The 22,628-nt window shown below is 47.2% G+C and overlaps 1 protein-coding gene and 1 pseudogene across 1 annotated transcript; both read left to right on the forward strand.

Annotated features, from left to right (window-relative positions):
* The first annotated feature begins 384 nt into the window (after nt 1-384).
* Rps13 (ribosomal protein S13) lies at nt 385-3,370 on the forward strand. The gene is made up of 6 exons (XM_010615168.2): nt 385-481; nt 626-674; nt 828-906; nt 1,888-2,057; nt 2,500-2,600; nt 3,295-3,370. The coding sequence occupies exons 1-6, from the start codon at nt 459-461 to the stop codon at nt 3,326-3,328; spliced, it is 456 nt and encodes a 151-aa protein (XP_010613470.1). The 5' UTR covers nt 385-458; the 3' UTR covers nt 3,329-3,370.
* A 16,298-nt stretch (nt 3,371-19,668) lies between these two features.
* LOC104856053 lies at nt 19,669-21,679 on the forward strand (annotated as a pseudogene).
* Nucleotides 21,680-22,628: the final 949 nt, after the last annotated feature.

Raw genomic sequence — 22,628 nt, forward strand, 5'->3', positions numbered from 1 at the left:
AATTAATGAAGGACAAGCGCCGACTGAGGGAAAGTAGTCTGACGAGACAAACCCAGGCGCTGGTGACGGAATGAACTCTGATCCCTGAAGCTCTACCTAAGCCATTCCCTACCCCTGGTCCAGAATTCAGAACCTATGACTTTGGCACTGGCGGAACCTAGTCCTAAAGGAGCCCGCAAGATGGGAACTTTGTTTGGGAGATACCTTTAACTTCAGTTTCCCGCTCTGGCCCGAGCCTGACCCGGAGCCCAATACATTCCGGAACTGCGACCCGCCAATTGAGGGCACACATTCGTGTCGAAGTGCATTTCGGGAATTGTAGTCATCGAGGCTGTGCGACGTGGCCCCGCCTCCTGCTGCGATGGCTCAGGGACGTGTGAGGTCACTTCCGGCTTGAGGGACAGTTTCCTGCGGCGTTTCCACCCTAGCGTTCCTTTTGCTTCCACATCGGCGCCATCATGGGTCGCATGCATGCTCCCGGGTGAGCTCGTTTTGCCCTGAAGGATTGAGGGGCTGGGCCGTGGGTTAGGGGAAAAGAAGGGAATGTGGATTGCGGGTGTAGGGGGTGATGTTACGTGCTGCTGTTACACGGGCCGCGCCTCACTCCGTCTGCTTCTGTCTTCAGGAAGGGCCTGTCCCAGTCGGCTCTGCCATATCGCCGCAGTGTCCCCACCGTAAGTAGCGCGCTGGGGCTGGGGCTAACTTGGGAAGGAAAGCTGCGTTAATCTCGGGGGAAGCGGCGCTCGCGCCGCTTTGCGGGTGGTGGGGGCCCCGCGCTTAGACACCATCTTAGTCTCTCATCCTGAGGCCATTTCTCCCCTCAACAGTGGCTGAAGCTGACGTCTGACGACGTGAAGGAGCAGATTTACAAGCTGGCCAAAAAGGGCCTGACTCCCTCACAAATCGGTGAGTGTTCTGTTTAGTGTAGTTTTTGCTGTCGGCCGGCCTGTGACTTGTTAAAAGATTCTGGGATAAAGATGGCTCACACACGCTTTGAAAATCGTGTAGGGCTTTTGGCTTTCTTGTTGAGGACTGAAACCTGACCTTTATTTATTGAACTTTTAATTCTGAAAACGTTTAAAATAAACACTAGTTCTTTATTTTACAGTTGCGGAATTTGAGGGGAAACTGAGGAAGGGTGTGGCTAAATATTCCCACATCACACGGCTTGTTGAGTGGAGAAATTGGGATTGACTGTATAAGAGCTTGAGTCGTTCTCCACAGTTACCTGTAGATTGAATTTCAGCTGTTTGTGACTTTCTGCAAGTGGCAAACGCTTGCCTGGGATGTACTCAATGTGGTTCTGGGCCCAAAGAATAACTGGTCTTTTTATTTCTTTAAAGCAAACTGTCTGCCCTCTTAGAGGTTACAGGCTAGTGGAGGTATTGCACAGAAATAATAATGTAGTAGATTAACCAAGTAATCAAATAATTTGGCATCCAAAGGCAATAATATATTAGTGTAATGTTTTTAGAAGAATGCCTGTATATTCTCAGTAAATGTTGGTTTTGATTATGAAACAAACATACAGAAACCTCATTGGTTACTTTGGACAACTATATTTTAGCAAACTTTACTATGGTGGTTTTCTGACATTCAGTGTTTCCTCCAAGAGCTGATAAACTTCATTGGATGTCTGAGTTTTGCATGCTTTCTCCTGTTGGTTTTTGTGATTTGTAAAATTAGACCCCAGCCTGGGGACAGTGGCACATACCTCTAATTTCAGCTGTTCAGAGGCTAAGGCGGGAGGATTTCAAGTTCAAGGCCAGCCTGGACAACTACCCCATTCAAAACCAAAAGTAACTCCCATTTATAAAGAATAAACTTGGAAAGTGACCTTCTAAGCCTTGTCATGACATGCTCCAAATACATGATTGCCTTTTTCAGGTGTGATCCTGAGAGACTCTCATGGTGTTGCACAAGTACGTTTTGTGACGGGTAATAAAATCTTGAGAATCCTTAAATCTAAAGGACTTGCTCCTGATCTCCCTGAGGATCTCTACCACTTAATTAAGAAAGCAGTTGCTGTTCGAAAGCATCTTGAGAGGAACAGAAAGGTAAGAGGGTTAAAAGCCTAGTAGTAAGTATTATTGCTTGAACTGTCTTTTTTTGGTAAAAATTGTTGTATCTGATTTGAATTATCTAAGGTGACTCAGGACACAAACTGGTCAGCACTAGTTTCTTTGAAATAAAAATCTACCCAAAGGGCCAGGGATTTAGCTCAGTGGTTCCGGTGCCTGCTTTGTAAGCGAAAGGACCCGAGTTTGATCCCCAGTACCCACCCCGCAAATCTACCCATAGATTTTTCTTGTAAGTTTTAGTTTAGAAGACTTAAATTGCCTTAAGGATTAAATCTAGCTGCATGAATCCTAGGCGGTTATTTTATTGGAGGGGCAGTAATAGTAACTTTAGAAAACGTGCGTGGTAGCTATACATTCTCTTCATAATGCTTATAGTGTTTTTTAGAGTTTTCCTAAATTGTATCCAATTTATTTTTAGGATAAGGATGCCAAGTTCCGGCTGATCCTGATTGAAAGCCGGATTCACCGATTAGCTCGATATTATAAGACCAAGAGGGTCCTCCCCCCCAATTGGAAATAGTAAGTATCTACCTTTTCTATTACTAGAACCTGAGTCAGCCAGTTACTGAATACTAGTAGTGAATATAGTAACAGGCCTAATAAGTATTTTAGCCTTCATGGGCTGTATCATTAACTACTCTTTGTGTGTGTGTGTGTCTGTGTCTGTGTCTTGTGTCTGTCTGGGTACCGGGGATCAAACTTACTGCACTTGTGAGGCGGGCATGGTGCCACTGAACTAAACCCGAGTCCTCATTAACAACTCTTATAGCTCATCTATGCCTGTGCTGTGGTACAGGCAGTACATAATTAAATGTACATGGCTGTATGTAGTTGGACTTTAAAACAAGCAGTGGACCACCATTTGCAAGCCTCCAGTTTGGACCATGAACAAGCCTTTTGACCTCCGTGTAGATAGGGCTAACATTGGCCGTCTCTGCCCCAGGTGTTAGTGTAGTTCTAATTTTTGCATGACTTACTCACTGTGACAGTTGATATCCAAACATTCACAGTTTACACCAGAAAGGTTTTCCTCATGTCCCGCTCTTGGATGTCTGGCATTATGAACTAATTCTGGAACTTCATTTGGTGCATTTCGTATGGTTTAGTTCATTTTAGCTGTCTGGATATATTCTTTTAGCAGGGAGATTCTTTGAATGGAGTCTTGGGAGCAGTGTTAATCTCAATTTTCTCTTCTCTTTGTTTTCTTTTTCAGTGAATCATCCACAGCCTCTGCCCTGGTGGCATAAATGTCTATGTACTCAAGCAATAAAGTCATGATTTAACTAAAAGTATGTTTGTATTTATTTCTCCTAAAAACAAAAAAACTAGTGTCTGCTAGTAATCCATATGTTGATCTTTTTTGATACATTTGATGTTTAAAAAAAAATGAGATGACAGATGTTCACCATAGAGTAGCATCAGAAATGTGTCAGTGGAAGAAGAATCTTTGATGTGGAGAGACCTTGGATCTTGCTTATGATGCTTAAAGCAATACTTTTTCCTCCAGTACTAGGGATTGAACCCTGGGGTGCTATACCCCCATGCTTCATTCCCAGCCCCTTTTATGGTTTTTGTTTGTTTTTCTTACCAGGATTGAACACAGGATTTTGTGCTTGCAAGGCAGGCAGCAAAACCAACTGAGCTAAGTCCCCGGCCCTCCCTCTTAGTTTTGAGACTAGAGTTGGGTACTGTGGTCCAGGCTGGACTAGATCCTCCTACCTCACCTGCCAAGTAGCTGTGATTACAGGTGTGTGCTACCATGCCCAGCTAAAGTAATCCTTCAGCTTTACCCTAAGCAACATAATTATTTAAAGTCACACTGTGGGAGAGCCTTGTTTTCAAGAGACCAGCCTAGGTGGTACTGGCTCTGAGTACAGCTCCCTAACTCATTTGCTGGCTTCTCCAGGATACTTGATGTTTGCTGTTCACCTATCCAGCGTGTGCCTTGGCTGGATATGAAATGAGTTTCGTTGGTGTGTGTGTGTGATACTGGGGAGTTGAACTCCAGGCTTTCGCACTGGGACTCAGTTTGAGCTACAGCCCATTTTTTTGGTTTGTTTTTTTGGGTATTATTGAGACACGGTCTTGCTTAGGTTCACAGGTGGCACTCAACTTGAGATCCTGCCTCCACCTAATAAATGTAGTGTTTTATGATAGATCTGAATTTCTGTAATTTATATATGTCGCTGTAACCTAATTTCCATAAACACATTTACATAAAATTAGTAATTATATCTTCCATCTGTTTAGTGTTGTGTTTCTAATTCATCCTCGAACTTTGAGCATAGTTTATATGAGTATGTTCAAAGTGACCAATTGTTTTCTTGGTGACCTTCCATTTTGTAATTCTCATTTAGAGACCTTGCTGTTTTTTGAGACCTGAAGTTCTGGGATCTTGTACCATTGAGGCAGGGATTCTTCCTCTGGCCTCAGGTTCCCACCTTCTTCACGTCTCCCTCTTTTTTGACTTCTTTAGGTGAAACCTTCCTGGTTACCTAAGAAAGGGCCCAGCCAATGCTTAGACCCTGGGTAGGTATCTTCATGGAGCCGTGGCTTTAGATGCTGTCCTTGTGATCTCTGATGATCCAGATTCACACCTGTAATGCACCCAGCCCTCCCTGAGCTACGCATCTTAACATGTATATCTGCCTGTCCCACATCTCAAGTGGGATCTCTGATAAACACCTGAACTTACTCCAAACTCTACTCTTGAGTTTGGTGACCTACACCTGTGTTGTTCAAACCCAGCGATCTCTTATGTCAGTAAATGGCAATTTAATTTAGCCTTAGGCAGAAAACCTGGGTCTTACTTACCCTTGTTTTCTCTTATACCTCATCTCCGGTTGGTTACCAGGCCCTCTTGGCTCAGCCTTCATAATAAACCTAAAATTTAACCACTTAACACATGTTACAACTCCCCAAGTCTGGATCACTTTTTCTTGCCCTTACTACTATAAAAGTTGGTTGCCTTCTGTTGTTGTGCTCAACCCTCTCTTTATTCCCAGCGCCCAGAATGGTCGCTACAACATGAGTCACATTGTGTCCCAATGTCTCAACCAGCTCTACATATGGAATCAAAGACCCTTAATTTTGTGGTACAAAGGAGTATCAGGATCTGGGCACGAGACCCATGTGTGGCAAGCACATCAGGAGATCTGAAGTGTTTACTAAAGAAAAAAGGCATGATGTGTGATCCCCCTGAGACGGCCAGCTGTTAGGGGAGGTGTGAGGCATTTCCACCCCTGGGCCAGAAGAGCATGGGAGGTTGTATGCCTGAAGCTGAGGCTTGGTTCCTTTTGGCCAAATCTTACAAAAAGCCAAAAGTCAAAGCTCGGTGTGGTCCATAATCCAGCTTTCCAGGTAGCAGAGCAAATGGATACCAGAAAAGAGTGCAGAGGTAGGTACTGCAGGGCACACGGGAAGTACCCAGTACCACGGCTTCCCATGCCAGGCGTGGTATAAACCTGTAATCCTAGCACTCAGGAGGCTGAGACAGGAGGATTGCCAATTTGAAGCCAGCCTGGGCTATATAGAGAGTTCAAGGCCAGCCTGAATTACATAGTGTGACTCTGTCTCAAAACAACAAAGGGCTCCAGCTGTCTTCTGTTGGCCTTCCTAGTTACTTCAGCCTCAACACAAAATGCTCTTTCTGTGGTCCCTGACCTTGGTCGCTGTTGAAATTTGACCTTGCCAGAACTGACCTTCCAGCCACCTACTAAGAAAGTTCCTCCTGGTCCTGCTCCTTGAATTCAGAGCACTTTTATCACGACACATTTTTTATTGTTCATTGCCTTCCTTTTCAGAGGAAGACCTTGTTCCCTGCTATGTCCTTCATATTTCAAGAAGTATTTGGCACATGGGAAGTGCTCAATAAATGTTAAATGAATGCACTTAAAGGATGAAGGAAAACTTGAAAAAAAAAGTCTTGAAAAATGTCTTTTTCCAATTCACTTGATTAAAAATTTGGGAATAGATTTTAGGTTGTAAATAATTTTCCTTAAAAATTTCAGTGCTGCTTACTGTTTCTAGCTTTAAGATTGTATTTTTGTAGTAAGGGGAATTGAACTGGAGCAGTGCCAAGCTACATTTCCAGCACCCTCTGTTGAGTCTATCAGATTACCCAGATTGGCCTCAGACTTGCCATCCTGAGGCGGGGAGAGGAGAAAGACATAAAAAAGGATTAACGTGTTATGTAAATGTAGCAACTTCCCATGAGGAATGTAACCACTGTGCTGCAAACATGTACCAATAAAAATTTTGAAAAAAACTTGCTATCCTGCCTCAGCCTCCTAAATAGCCGAGGTTAAAAGCGCACATCACTGCCTAACTGGAGCTTTAAAAACAAAAATGTGCCGTTGCTAAGTCAGATGTCATTGGAACTAACTCCACTGTAACCTGGTTACCTTTCCTCAAGCTTGCAGTCCTACCTCAGACTCTCAAATGCTGCGACAGTAGGTGGTGCCGTCACATCCAGTTAATTCCTCATTGTGTTCATTTTTTGTGTTCTCCCAGGTACTTGGTGAGCTATTTCGTACTCAAAATTGTCTGCAGTTCTGGAAATTAAAATCTTGAGTTATCCTTTAGTAAATTCCCCACTATTCTCTGTGCTCTCTGTGGAACTCATTTTCATAAGATTTCTGATCCTGTAATTTTTGTTTTTTGAGACAAGGTCTCACGATGTAGCTCAGGCTGGCCTTGAACTCACTATGTACCCTGGGCAGACCCTGAACTCATGGCAGTCCTCCTGCTTCGGCCTCCCAAGTGCTGGGATTACAGGCATGGGCCATCATGACTGGCTGCTTCACCACCAACCATACCCCATCTTTCTCAGAAGTTTCAGTGTTATCTTCCAATCTTAATTTTTTCCTCTTGGTTTTTTGAGACATGCTACATAGCCCAGGCCTTGAACTTGGCAGTGACCCCCCTCCCTCAGCCCTGAGTGCAGGATTACAGGCATGTGCTACCAGGCCTGGAAGTTTTTAACATAGGTCTTGAGTTACGCAGGCTGGTCTTGAATTTGTGATTCTCCCACCTCAGCCTCCCGAAATGTTGGGATTAAACATGTGCCACTGTACCCGGCTTACCCTAGTGTTCATCATTTCTCAGAGCCGGTGATATATGGGCAAATGTTTGATAACTGATTGGGAGAAAACAACAGCTCTGTAGCATTTACCTATTTCTGCAGGTAGCTAATTGTCGCACGGAGTGGGGAGAGGCTCATAGTGGCACACAGTGAAGTTCGCTGCACAAGAAAACAGGCACACACGACCTTGAGACCATGGGTCAGACTTCACTGTGCAAATATTTAGGACATGATGAGCTGTGAGTATTATATTGGTCTGGACTTGCTATAAGTTAATTTTTCATAATGCCTGTGTGTGTTTAACTCCGTTGCAGGATTCCTAAAAAATTCACAGTTGGCTTTGGGAGCCAACTCCCAACTCACCCCTGCTCAGAGCATGTCTGTTTTCCTTGAATGTTCTGTTCTAGTGTGTGTGAACAGTATGTGACCATTCTCCAGATGTTTGTGATTTGAGGTCCTCAAGAGGGGGCAGAGAATGTGTGTCCCCAGTACAGGTACCTGGACACAGACAGGGCCAGTGAACACTGGGCAGAATCACTTAGCCAAGCCGAATGTTTTGATTGAAATGTTTCAGCCAACAAATCAGTGCCCCTGGGATCTTTTGTTTATACTTAGGTCCTGCTAATGAGGTCCTGGCATTTCTGATCTCCCTAAATATCTTGGCCATTTTGCTCCCTCTTCCACCAGTCTTAAGTTGTGAGGAAGGAAAGCACAGAGGAGAGAAGACTGGAGAGTGTAGGAAGCTCACGTTTGGCGTTCACAGTACAACATGGCATCTGCCTGAGAGGAAAGAAGGACCTAGAGGCCCTGAGATGCTTCGGGATGATGGACACAGTTTGGGTCGATGGCAGGAGATGCCACAGATTCCAGATGTCCTGTTTGGCTGTTGGGTGTGTTTTCCTTCAAAGTGGTTACCAGGTCAGATAAACCTCAGAGACTTCTGACCTCCCTGACTAGCAGGTTCGAACTCCGTGAGGGGTTGGCAGCCCAGTGGGAAATTGCTTCTCAGAGCTGTTCTCTACTCCTGACTTGGGTCCTGTGTGGAGAAAAGATGGTGGCTTGAGTTCACCTGGATTCCAGAAGCAGGGTGTGTTTTGTGAAAGGAAAGAAGGCATCTGGAAGAACTCATGAGCACTTGTCCTCCCAGCTTGAGGACCAGAGTCCCCAGCCTGTCTCCCCAGGATATGCCCTGGAGCAGCTGGATGATGAAATCTGGTCATCAGGTGAGGCTCTGGAGACAGAAGAGGTCGGAGAAGGTAACCTATAATGAGGAGGGGGTTAAAAGAAGAGGTCCAAGAATGGATAGGGGAAGAGGTGTCAAGCAGAGGTCCTCCTGTAGGTACAGGGGAAGGGATGGGGCAAAGAGAACTGGCAGCAGATGGTTAAAGCTGGAGCAGTGGCTTGGAAGGGACAACAGTGGAAGAGTTTGGGATTTCTGGAAGGAGGGAGTTGGTTTTAGATGATCAAAGGCTTAAATCCAAAGACAGTAGCTTCACATCGGACCTGGGTTTCTTTCCTCAAGCCTGTGGTAGCACCAGCCTCCCACTTCAGTCCCCTGGCTGAAAGAGAAAGAAGGAATATTATTTGTCAGTGTTCCATGCAGGAGCCTTTGAGGCAGCCCTGCTGGGTTTGGAGGAGCTGTGCAGGCTCAAGGTAAGGCTGAAGCAAAGTGCCTGTCCTCAGTGCTGCATAAGCACCATTCAGATTTCACCAGGCTGCTGGAAGATCCTGCTGCAAAGTTTCCTGGGCTGTGATGGGAACCTGAGAGCACCTGGAAAGTACCGCTGGCTATGGTTGTCACCTACTTGGGCCAGGCTGATCCCTTCTGGCAGTCCCAGAGGATCCACTCGTTGGCTGTCCACCTGGCCAATGACATGGAGGACATCGAGGACCCTAAAAGATGTGTTCCTAGTGGGAGAACTTCGCCCAGAAGCCCCAGTTCCACAAACTGCACTACCAGCTTATCTGCCACCTGTGCTAGGGCTTTAGGGGGACCTGCGAGCAGGGCAAGATCAAAGCTTCTGATCTGGAGCGCTAGGTGCAGGCCAAGATTGTGCCTTGGTCCCAGGTTCAAGCAATGAAGACACTGGCCTGAAGAGCTCCAGACTGTTCCATGATGTAGCAGAGTCCAGACTTTTCTAGAAGGAGCCAAATAGAATCACCACGTCGTACTCCCTGCAGCTGGGGAGTCCATGGAGGAACAGTGAGGAAGTAGTTTTTCCGGTCACCTTCTGCCTTATACATTCTTCATTCAAATCTCCTGAGGGAGAAATTGGAGGTCTGCTTTTTAAATGTATTTTGTTCCATAGTCTTGAGACCATTTGAAGGTGACTGTAGAGGGTCCGATTTTATTATAAAGTTTATTGGTTTGTTCTGAACACATTGGCCATAGAATTACTACTATAATTTAAGTGATTTTGAAATACTATAGATGTTTACATTGCTGTACTTATAGCATTCTGAGTTAGATATTTTAACTGACATATATACATAAGTATTTTATCTTTGAGGAGGTTTTTATCTTTTTATCTGTTGTACCTACCGATCCATCATACTCACAGGTAGGTGGTAGTATTACCAGATAGGATAGGGACCAGCAATTTTCCAGGTTCTTTTATTTGTCCTAATCCACGAATTGGTTGGAACAATTGATGGATGTGAAAGATTACCGTTTGAGGGCAGAAATAAAAAGAAAAGGGAAAGGAGAAGTGCAAAAGTGTTGCGAGCCGGCGACGCAGAACACTGTCCAGCAGTGTCTCAAACCTGAAAGAGCAGCGGGGTGGAGATGGGGCAGAGAGAAAGGAAGGACGCCAAGGCAAGAGTCTGATCAAGGCGACGTTTATTGCAGGCAAGCATCAGCCTTTTAAAGGCACATCAACAGGAAACACCTGACTCCTACAGATCTTTGGCTATCCGAGTTTCTCCCGTGCAGGGTCAAAAACAAGTTTAACACGTGCAGTCCTTAAAAAGGAACAAATGTTAACAAATGCTAATTAGGAACATCCTGACCACACATTGTGTCAATGCCTTGATTATAAAGAAAGAAATTATCTTTCAAAAAGCCAGTGGGCCATGACTGGCTCCCCACACAAAAGGAGTGCTTAGGGAAAAAAGAGAGCTTTAAAAAAAGAAAAGATACGACCTGCAAGCAGAGCGGGCTACTTACTGCAAGACCAAGAGGGCAGTGGCCCCAAAGTCGTTTGCTGCCACCCTTTGTCTTCTTTGATGGTTGGTCCAGGTGATCTTGTGCTAGAAGATTGCTGTCAAGTGCCAGGCTCGGTGCATCTTTGTAGCAGAAGATTGGTACCAGGTGCGGGGCTTGGCCTGACTGCAACTTAGGCTTAGGTGCTGCTTTTCTGCACCTGTGGTTAATAAGTCTCCTCATTGCCAGGCATGGTGGTGCATGCCTGTAATCCCAGCACTTGGAAGGCTGAGACAGGAGGATTGCCATGAGTTTGAGGCCAGCCTGAACTACATAGCAGACCCTATCTCAAAAAAAAAGTCTCCAAGGGCCCAGGGATTTAGCTCAGCGGTTTGGTGGCCTGCCTTACAAGCACAAGGACCTGAGTTCAATCCCTGGTACCAAAAAAAAAAAGTCTCCTCCATTGGCAGGTTGTGCCCAACTGCTCCAGCCTCATTGCCAGGCCTTGGCCTCCTATTACAGTGGTACTGTACCCTCAAGCTTTGTAAACACAAATACTGCATTTTGTTCTTCATTACTGAACATTGAGCTGGAGTTTTTTGTTTTGTTTTGAGACAAAGTCATACTGTGTTGTCCAGGCTGGCCTCGAGCTGATCCTCTGGCCTTAGCCTCCCATGTGCTGGGATTACAACAGGCCCAGCTGCACTTTAATTTTTGTTTTAACCTGTTGTTTCATCGGCATGATATCTCATCTGTGAAATACATTAATGACGATCTGAAGCTATTCCTGCTTCTACACTGTCTCTTTTCTCTGAGCTTCCTCCTTTTGGTCTGTTTATTGTGTCAGAGGTCTTCAGCAAAGGGAGGAATTCGTGGAAGGACCTGAGTTGCCCCAGTCAGGGGATTTTGGTTTGTATGGAGATGCAGTTTCTCGCTCTGGCAGCAGGTGGCGGACATCGCTGTTGTTCCTAGTGATATTGGCAGCTGAAATAACCACGTACCTGCCGCTTAGAATTTGGTGAGTACTCTTCACAGTTTTGCTTTGTTTTGATTGAGACAGGGTCTCACTGAGACTGACCTGGAACTCACTATGTAGCCCAGGCTGGTCTCGAACTCACATTGGTCTTGCTGCCTCAGAGTGCTGGGATTACAGGCTTGCGCCACCACGCCCAGCTTCACAGTATTTTTTGATTAAAGCTGATGCCACATTTTTTTGGTAAGGAAACTTGGCTTAAATTCATTAATTTTTAAAACAAGTACCCCCATTTTAAAGATGAGGAAATTGTAGGTAGAAGTAATTATCTGTCCATGATGTCTCAACCTGAATCCAAGCACTTGTGGGGCAGAGGCAGGAGAGTGGGTGACTTAGCATGAGACTGTCTCAAAACAAAAAATAAAGGGCTGGGGATGTAACTCAGTGTGAAGAACCTGGGCTCAGTACCCCCCTCAATGGGGCGGTGATAAACTTTGAGACTAAAAGGAGATGAAGAGATCCAGGGTTCATGTTACTATACTTTAATTTTATGATCCTTTTCCTCAGTTTTAAAAAAGTACAAATAAAAACCCGTTTTTCCAGGCAAATCGACTTAAAAGTTATTAAATTTGCAGTGAGTTCCTGATTATGGAGATATATCCACTAGAGAAATCACATTTCCTAATTCCCAGACATCCAAGCCCTTTTTAATCTTTGTTTTTATGCTGGGGATTGAACCCAGGGCCTTTGGAGGCTAAGCACATGCTATAGTACTGAGCTATACCCGCTGCTCCCAGATTTCTTTTAAATTGGACCTCATTTGGTTACCAATAAGTGAAATGGGGAGGTTCTGCAGTTAAGAGTCAAGGGCTCCCCTTCTTCTCCACGCTGGGGCAGTGTCTAGTATCCTGACTACACTCGCAGTCACACAGCTCGGCACACTGGTTTCTCACGCTGTTACCTGTTGCTATGGCTACAAAGTCAGCGAAGCTGTCGGGCTTCCATGGGATGTTTGCTGCGTCTGCGCTGCTTCGTATCACAAGCAGGGAGGCAGACAGAAGGGTTTGCTGTGGTCTCTCTCTGTCTTTCGTATGCCCGGTATAACTCAGGAGGCCCAGAGTACAACAGCAGACACTCTCTCCAGTCAAAAGCAGGGCAGGTCTGGCTTCCTTGTCAGTTCCCTCAGGGCTCACACTGAGCGCCGCTGTGCACAAGGCTTCATCCTGGATGCCGCTAAGACTCCGACTGGGTCCTCTTTCCAAGGCTGGAGATTTGGGCTCCTGGGGTGCCTTTTTGGTGCCCACTTGAGGATGCCAGGAACTTGGAATACTGTGCCTAGTGGGGGGAAAGTGGGGGCAGAGAGACTGTTCTGGGGCTGGAGGTGTGAGGTGACTCTGCCTGACCCTGGGTGACTGCTGTGTCTGCTTTTCCACACAGGAAGAGTATTCTACTGCTCTGGGGCTCTCTCCATATGGCTGTCACCACTGGCACTCACACCCTACCTACATGGATTTGGCTCAAAGAGTGGGCACTGCCCCCCCAAAACAATGTTTGAGCAGGGTATGGTGGCACATGCCTATAATCCTAGCCTTCAGGAGGCTAAGGCAGGAGGATTGCTGTGAATTTGAAGCCAGCCTGAGCTGCGTAATGAGTTCATGCCTACTGAAGGCTAACTACATGGTAAGACTGTCTCAAAAAGACAAGCAAAAAAGAAAAATTGGGACACTGGTCTTTGAAGCCTGAGGCAGGAGAATGGCTTCGAGATCAAGACCAACCTGAACTACATAGTGAGACCCTGTCTCAAAAAAAAAAACAAACCCAAAAAACAAAATAAGGAAGAGTAGACAATATATTAACTGTGGTGATGGGGAAAAAGATAGATTAGGTACTCTTTGGGGTCCTTAGAGCCCCTCCCCTGCCCTGCACCTCTCCAGCCAACTGGCACAGTGCCTGGAGTCCTGTCCCCGGACAGGTGCACTTCGTAGCTGCTTGAGAACCTACACTAATAAACTTACTCAGCTTCAACAGATATAAAGGGCACGACTGTTACACAAACTGTAAAGCTCTACCCTAACTGAAGTAGCATTTCTGCAAGTGCCCCCCGCCAGCCCTCCCCACCTCTGATTCCTGTCAGCAGCACAAACCCTCTCACCTGTGTGCATCTCAGCTGAGTCTTATCCAAACCTATACCGTGGAAATTACCCAGCTTCTCCTTGCCTGTTTCCTGCTGCAAGATGGATGAAAGTCCCTTGGTCAACATCATATGGGGTAAACACCTGCGAACAGTGACACAGAGGGGCTTACTTCTTTGCATTTTTCCAGGGCAGCCTGGGACAAGACGCCCTCAGTCCTGTGGAAAAGCCACATCCAGGACATTCTGGGACCTTTGGAATCAGAATGAAGCATGGATAGAAGTGGGGAGGGAAGACGCAATCAGCCTGGGTGAGGTGGGGAGAGGCCAGGAACTCATGGCAGGAGGGGTTGTTGGGCTGCAGTCAGCTGGACACAAAGGTGAAGAGATTCAGAACCCATAGCCCCAGGGGGAGGAGCCAGGACAGGCAGCCTGTGGGTAACAGAGTCAAGTGTCTGCACCCCGAGTCCTGCTGCCTGGTGGAGCCTCATGTGGAGAGGGAGGAGCTGGCACCTGGCAGGCCCCAAACCCTCGCTAACTGTACCCAGCTGAGTTCTAGACACGGGTGAAACCGCTCAAGTCTCAATCACCTCCTGTTACGGCTTGTGTCTAGATGTGCCCCAAAGCCTCATCTGCTCAGAGTGGGGATTTTCAGAGGTGGTTAGATTTAAAGTATGTGATGCTGGGATTAAGTGTGTGTGATTACTAAACCAGTCCACAGCTTGGTTTGCTATAGCTCTGGGTGTGGATAATGGGAAGGACCATCCTGGGTGTAAATGCTACCTGCCCTAAGGACAGGTACACTGGATAGAGTGAAAGGGACAGAAAGAGGGCTGTTGCTGCCTTGCTACTTCACTGCTTTGCTGCCTTCTGCCTGCCATGATCTGTTTCTCCTCTGCAATGCCCCTCTGCCAGGCCACCTCGCCTGGAGCCAGCTGACTATGAACTGAAATCTCTACAAACTGTGAGCTACAATAAACCTTTCCTCCTTTAGCTTGGGGTGTAGGTATTTGGTCTCAGCAGTGAGAAAAGTAACTAAGACACCTCTGAAGAGAGGCCCAGGGCAGGAAGGCCAGGCATCTCCGGTCCTGACCGACACTCCTCTGGTCTGTTCTTCCTGAGGCTGGAAAATCAAGTGCACTGAGGCCTTCTCTGGGCCCCCCGACTCTGCCCACATCTTCCTCCAGCAAGAGTCCCTGAGCATTGCTGATGGCCCTGGCCCCTCTCCTCTCTCACCCATCTACCCACAGAGAATTGCTAAACCTGTGCCAAGTGCTCTGTATCTGAGGCTTCGGGTGACAACAGTGAGCAGAGGAGGATGTGGTCCCCGCCCTCATGGAGCCTACAGGGCTTTGGAGGAGAGAAGTTACAGAATCACCAAGCAAATATCACCAGTGCTGAGAGAAGCGAGGATGCTGCAGGAGCCCAAGGTTCAGTGTGGAGTCTCATCCTAGGGAACAGGAGAGGCTGGTTGTTTGGAGGCAGGGTCTCCCTTTGCAGCCCAGGCTGGCAGTCTTCCTGCCTCTGCCTCCCAGTGCTGGGATTACAGGTGAGCACCCCCATGTCCAGCTCCCTGTCTGTCCTCTTGACCTACAGGATCCTTGGGCACAGCAAATGATAGTTTTCAGTCACTATGTTTTGGGTTTTGGGTTTTTGCTATCAGAAATAGAACTCTTTGCTGAGGAGGGGAGGCTGCTTCTACAGCCCTGTGGCAGCTGGAGACGGCATTAGTTCGCTCCAGGTCCATGGCTCACAGTCCCCTCTTCTCTGCCCACCGTAAGTGGACACAGCGCTGTCTGGCCCAGCACAGAAAAGAAGCTGTGCACTGTGGACGCGCAGTTGGTCTGATGTTTGTTCCTCAGGGTAGAATCCCTGGGAGAGGGATCCCCAGCTTCCTCCAGGGACACTGGGAGCTGCCAGGTGCCTCTTGTTGGCTGCCGCACCAAGACTACAATGGGGCTGAAAGCCATTTTTCTGAAAAAAAAATCTCTTGATTAAAACAGTGACTTAATTGGAAGTGACTCTTCCCCTGTTGCTAAACTTTTGTTCCCGTACTCTGTTGTTTTCATGCTTCATGAGACAATTTTCAACCCTCCATTGGTTTTTAAGTATTTCTGTCCATTTTTAGAAATTTTCAGAAAAATTTCCAAATTATTTCTAGTTTGCTTTTAGATTATTGTTACTGCTTTTCAGCATTTGAAACAGTAGCCCAAGGGGCTAACTGATGAGTGGGCTGCTTAGATAACATTAATGTGTGTGATAGTGAGTCCATTTTTGTAAGAAAATTTTGTACACACGTGTGGATCTAGAATGACAGACACCAGTGCTTCTCAACCAAGAGGCATTCGCTGGGATTCTCCTAGCAGGTTCTCGGCTACTGCTTCCTGAGTTCTGAGTTCTGCCTGGGAAAGCAGACATCCACTGGAAATGAAAGAAAGGGGCAACAGACATCTGGATTTTTTTTTTTTCCACTCCAGGGATTTTAACCCGGCCTGCTCTGTGTGTGTGCGTGCTGGGGATTGAACCTGGATCCTACTGAGCTACACCCTTATTTCTTACTGGGTTTAAAAAATTGTAGATCTGCAGAAATTCTCCATACATTCTGAATATAAGTTGGTAAATCTAGGTATTATAAGTAATTTTTCTATATGGCTCACCTATTCATTTTCTTAGTGATGTCTTTTGATGAGCAGACATTTTTAATTTTGATGAGGTCCAATGTTTCCCATTTTGCTTACATGGTGTGACAGTTCATTGGCCTCTGTCACTCTGCCCAGAGTGAGAAATGCCTGGCGTGTTAGTAGAGCACAATTCTGGGTGTGTGCGTGGATGACGGACATGCAGGCCAGTGCACTGAGGGGTGGGGTGACCCACCCTGGTTGTGGGTGGCATCAACCACTAGGCTGTAGCTTGGATGGAACACAGAAAGGGAAAGAAGGAACTTGCCCGTTTTTGAAGAGCCTCAGTCTTCCTGAGTCGCTGCTTCCTTTGCTGCTATTGCTTTTGACGTTGGTCTTGAATTTCTTCAGCTTCCAATGCAGACTCACACCATCAACTCTCCAGTGGGCTTCTGAGCCCTCAGCCTTGGACTGGCGCTGCGACTCTGGCCTCTCTGGTCCTGCAGCTTCCACTTCTTGGACTGAGCAGCTGCTGGGTCCTCTGGCTCTCTGGTATGCACACAGCAGGTGTGGACTCTCCTGGCTCCTATCCCATAAGCCCACCCGTTAAATCCTCTTGCATAACTGTAGTTTTGATTGATCCCTAACTAGCGCACACAGTCAGGACTTCTTGTGTTCTGTCCACAAATCTTTGCCTTCCTTAAGACCTCAGAGATACTCTCTCATTTGCCTGCAGAAGCTTTATGGTTTTATGTTTAGGCTGTTTTATTATCTAGAAAGGTCTTCCAACTTTTTTGTCTTTGATAACAAGGTAGACTATCCTTTATTGCAGATTTTTCTCATTGTTTCCTCATGACCAGATATAGATAAGACATTCCGGCAGAAAACTACCCAGGTGGTATAGACTTGACATCAACACATCAAGGACCCCGTTTGTCCTGCTACTGGGGTGATCCTTGGTTTTCATTCGGTTGAGGGATATCCTCTAGATTTCTCCATTGTAAAGATATTTCTCCTCTTTTTAATTTACATGGGACAGTATCTACAGTCTGGGTGCAATGTTCTTTTCTCCAACTAAATGGTTTTTTTTTTGTTTTTGTTTTTGTTTTTTTTTTTTGGTTTTTTGAGACAGGGTCTCTCTATGTAGTTGAGACTGACCTGGAATTTACCATGTAGCCCAGGCTGGTTTTGAATTCACAGCAATCCTCCTGCCTCAGCCTCCTGAGTGCTGGGATATTTGGCATTTTTGTTAAGAGTTTTCCCTCTCTTCCCTTTTGAAAAAGTATCAGCGTATATTACAAGGTAGGCGGCAGAACCACTGAGCTAAATCCCTGGCCTCACCATATCTTACAGTAGTGCCTCAGTTCACAAACTCAATTCTCTCCATGATTCTGGTCGCAAACCGAAGTGGATGAGAACTGAATCAAATTTCCCCATAAGTTCAACACTGAACCTAGTCATTGAATTTGATTTGGTTCTTGTCCAACTTGGTTTGTGACCAGAATCATGGAAAGAATTAAGTTTGTGAACCAAAGCACTACTATTATTGCTGTTGTTTTACTTTTATTTTTTATTTTTTTAGTTTATCTGTACTTTTTAAGTATACGGTAGAGTTACACTCATCATTGTGATCTTGTACCTTTACATAGCAGATCTTGGTTCTCATTTTTTCTCCATACCTGCCCTCCCTTTGCCCTCTCCACCCTCCCCTATTTACGAAGACTTTGTTTCCATTTTTTCCTTTTCTCATATTTTTTCTTTTCCCTTACTTCCTTTCCCCTACCCTTCTCACTTCCGTTTTACTTTGCTCTAAGACCTCAGTTTCCACTCAGTTGTGAGGAGGAGGATGATCAAGCTTCACAGACAGTAGTGGTTTCCTCCTCTCCTTCCTTTTTCCTCCCTTCTTGTGTGTGGTCCTGGAGATTGAATTCAGTGCCTTTGCTCTGAGCTACACTTGCAGCTTTTTGTGTGTTTTTTATTTTGAGACAGGGTCTCACTAAAATGCTGAATTGACCAGGCGGGGCTTGAGCTTGCTGTGCTCCCGCCCCTGTCCCCCAGAGTGCTGATTACAGGCCACCTTCTTGCCTGGCTCCTTCATTCCTTTCCTGACTGCTTACCCTACACCCAGCCTGAGTTACCTACCGTACAGCAAGGAAAGTGCCTGCCGGGAACACCAGTGTGTCGTGGAACACAGTCTCACCGGAGCCGCACAACAACCGACAGGACAGGATTCTCTTTCCTTTTTGCAAGAGGAACCCGAGGCTCAGAGTTCATGAGATGCTGTGTACCCCTGCACTCCATGAGGCGTGTATGTGTGAGCTCCATGAGGGAAGGTCTGCAGCATTGGGGGACACTCTTGCTCTACAGCAAGGGGGAGCAAACACAGGGCCTCGTGTCCGTGAGGAAGGAGTGGGTGGACCCTCTCACGGCCTTGCTGAGCATGAATTACTATACGATCTGTCCCCGCCACAAGTATCCTCTGGGGAGGGGGAGGGGAGCCAGTGCTCCCAGGGACTCAGTTTGCTCCTTGTCGTCCTCCAAGCCAAACAGCAGAGTACAAGATCAAAACTTTTAACTACTCTCAGGCTCATGTGTGGAAAGAAAATGGTCATCACCTAAGGGTGAGTGCTGGTGTTTCTTCCCTACCAGCCTCACCTGCTGTGACCGGTAGCCATGGTGAAGCGGGTTCTTTCCACAGGGCTCACACGGAGGTTCTGTCATTGAATCTTTTCAGTAACTCTTTTTCTTCTCTTTTATTCTTTTGTGGCACTGGGGTTGGGACCCAGGGGCTTCAGGCAACTTGGCAAGGACTGTACATCTCCAGCCTTACAGTAACTCTTCATGATACACGTGTGCTTTCATTTTACAGATGCTCAGGGTAAACACATAGCTAATAACCAGTAGAACTTTCATACACGTGACTCCTGGCCCTTCACTCCTCTGACTGACTACACTACGCGGTGGTCAAACAAAACACCAAGCAAAACACTATAACAGAGGGCCAGCCAGGGATTTAGCTCAGTGGTTCTACCGCCTGCCTTGCGAGTGCAAGGACCTGAGTTTGATCCCTGGTACCAAAAAACCAAACCAAAACAAAACACTGTAGCAGAGTTTGGAGGGGATTTGTTGTTTTTCTTTTTCTTTCTTTGTTTTTCTTTCTTTTTTTGGCGTTTTTAAAATTTTTTGTAACAGGCTCTTGCTATGTAGTCAGGAGAGGCTTGAACTCACTATGCAGTCCAGGCCATCCTCAAACTTGCAAGTCTCCTGCCTCAGCCTCCGAGTTTTAAGAACAGTCATGACGTGAAGCACATAATGATGTTTCAGCCAATGATGAACTGCACATAGGATGGTGGTCCTGTGAAATGGTATCACCTTGTCACACCAAAGTTGTCTTAGTTTGTGGGAGTCGCTCCACGACATTTGTGCAATGAGGAGATTGCCTAAAGGTGCCTTCTTGGACTCTCTCCCCACTGGTAAGCCAAGGGTGTCCAAATGGCTTCACGTGGGAGACTTGGTGCTGAAGCAGGAGCGTATGAGAAAAGGGTTTAGATTTTTTGGCCTGCACTGTGAAGTGCTTCCAGGTGCTTTGCAACACTGAAAAGCAGCCACTGGGACTTGCAGACTGGGTCCTGAGGGGAGTTGCTGGATGCTCTAGGGTCTGGGGCCAGGTGTGCGTCTCTGCATGGTTTGGAAATCAGGATAAAGCAAATCTGAACTAGCCCTGAGCAGCGTAGCAGGATTTCACAGCTGTCTGGTTCTAAAGACTCTAGGATGGAGGGACAGAAAGTGGCATCCACGGATTATAGTACCTACAGCCAAGCTGCAGCCCAGCAGAGCGACAGTGCTTACACCGCCCAGCCAACTCAAGGGTATGCACAGACCACCCAGGCATATGGGCAATGAAGCTACGAAACTTAAGGACAGCCTACTGATGTCAGCTATACCCAGGCTCAGACCACTGCCCTATGGGCAGACTGCGAATGGGACTTCTTATGGACAGCCCCCACTGGATACTACTCCAGGTGCCCCCCAGGCAGACAGCCAACTGTCCAAGGGTACGGCACAGGTGCTGACAACACTACCACTGCTACCATCACCACCACATAGGCCTCCTATGCAGCTCTGTCTGCATATAGCACTCAGTCTGCTTACCCAGCCTGTGGACAGCAGCCAGCAGCTACTGCACCTGCAAGACCACAGGATGCTAACAAGCCTACTGAGACTAATCAACCTCAATCAAGTAAAGGCGGCTATAACCAGCCTCGCCTAGGCTATGGAGAGAGTAACTACAGTTGCACCCAGGTTCCTGGAAGCTACCCGATGCAGCCAGTCACCGCGCCTCCATCCTATTTGCCTACCCGCTATTCCTCTACGTAGCTGACTAGTTATGATCAGAGCAGTTACTCTCAGCAGGACACCTATGGGCAGCAGAGTAGCTGTGGTCAATAAAGCAGCTATGGGCAGCGGCCGTCACTAGTTACCTCCCTTCCCAGACTGGATCCTACAGCTAAGCCCCAAGTCAATAGAGCCAACAGAGCAGCAGCTAAGGGCGGCAGAGTCCACTCCCACAAGATCACCCCAGTAGTATGGACCCCACAGGCAGAGTGTGGAGGGTTTTCCGGACCAGGAGAGAACCGGAGCATGAGTGGCCCTGATAACCGGGGCAGGGGAAGAGGGGATTTGATCGAGGCATGAGCAGAGGTGGGCGGGCAGGGAGGAGGGCGCGGTGGCTTCAATAAGACTGGTGAACCCATGGATGGAGGAGCAGATCGTGATCTAGGCCTCCCATAGATCTGACGAAGACTCTGACAACAGTGCAATTTACGTACAAGGATTAAATGACAATGTGACACTCGATGATCTGGCAGACTTCAAGCAATGTGGGGTTGTTAAGATTAACAAGAGAATTGGGCAACCCATGGTCCGCATCTACCTGGACCAGGAAACAGGAAAGCCCAAAGGCGATGCCACGGTGTCCTATGAAGATCCACCGACCGCCAAGGCTGCTGTGGAGTGGTTTGACGGCAAAGACTTTCAAGGAAGCAAACTTCAAATCTCCCTTGTGCGGAAGAAGCCGCCAATGAACAGCATGAGAGGGGGCATGCCGCCCGTGAGGGCAGAGGGATGCCACCACCGCTCCAGGAGGTCGCATGGGAGGCCTTGGAGTCGACAGAGGAGGCTTCACTCCAAGAGGGCCCCGGGGTTCCCGAGGAAACCCCTCTGGAGGAGGAAACATCCAGCAAGGAGCTGGACCAATCTGGGTTGTGGAAACCAGAACTTCGCCTGGAGAACAGAATGCAACCAGCGTTAAGGCCCCAAACCCGAGGGCTTCCTCCCACCACCCTTCCCAACCCCGCGGCAGAGGCGGCCCTGGGGTATGTGGGGAGGAAGAGGTGGCCTCATGGCCGCGGCGGTCCTGGTGGAATATTCAGAGGTGGCCGTGGTGGAGACAGAGATGGCTTCCGTGGTGGCCGCGGAATGGACCAAGGTGGCCTTGGCAGAGGAAGACGAGGTGGGCCAGGGGAGTATCCGGGACCTTTGACGGAACCAGTGGGAGGAAGAAGAGCGGGACGTGGAGGACGTGGAAAGGTGGATAAAGGAGAGCACCGTCAGGAACGCAGAGACCAGCCCTGCTAGACGCAGAAACCGCAGAGCTGCACTGACTACCAGGTTTATTTATTTATTTGTTTGTTTATTATTTTTTTGGTACCGGGGATAGAACTCTGGTCCTTGTACTTGCTAAACGGAGCAGAACCAGTGAGCTAAGTCCTGGGCCCCAGATTCATTTTTTTTTAAACCAGAAAATGTTTTAAATTTATAATTTCATAGTAATAATGTTGGCCACAACATTATGATTATTCCTTGCCTGTACTTTAGTATTTTTCACCATTTGTGAAGACACATTAAAACAAGTCAAATGGTTTCTTAAAAAATGCTCTAGGATGTGTCAGATGTGTGGCTGGTATTCTGCTGAGGATCTGGGAAGAGGCGGAGGCTGGCCAGCCTATGTGATGGGAGAAAAAGTGACTGTAGGTTACCTGTCAAAAAGCTTTGAGGGTTCTTAATTTTTTGCTTCCCTTTCTGAAAAATATCAGTCCAGAAGCCACCAGGGGCTCTGAGAAGGCAGGCAGTGGGTGACAAAGGTGGCTTCCTTGACTGAGAGCCACCTATCAAAGGGGCCAGGCAGGGTGAGGAGGGGGTTCCCGAACCTGGGTGGGTGAAGAGAGTGCCCAGCCAAGAGTAGTCACGCTGAGGGGGCACACAGGAGCGGACACTGTGTGGGAGCCAGGCCTTAGTGGGGAGGGTGCCTAGACCTGGAGGGGATGGGAGGTGGCGGCAGAGCCAGTGAGCCAAGAGGGGCACAGGGCCGGGCTGGCTGCCTGTGGGAACGAGCAAAGTCCTTTAAGAACTTGGTTTCTCACTGTGGCATTGAATTAGAATTGGAGGTATTGACATGAACTTGTGGTTCTCACTTATAGAGCTATACATCTCTATGGAGATAGAGAAATCATGACAGACATAAATGTGTGCAGAGCTGTCCACTGAGAGCCTGGAATAATAATACTGTAATAGCAACGAGCACACTTAGCACTGAGATCT

The sequence above is a fragment of the Fukomys damarensis genome, unplaced genomic scaffold, assembly GCF_012274545.1.
Source record: "Fukomys damarensis isolate Sample0158 unplaced genomic scaffold, DMR_v1.0_HiC HiC_scaffold_16, whole genome shotgun sequence".
NCBI lineage: Eukaryota > Metazoa > Chordata > Mammalia > Rodentia > Bathyergidae > Fukomys > Fukomys damarensis.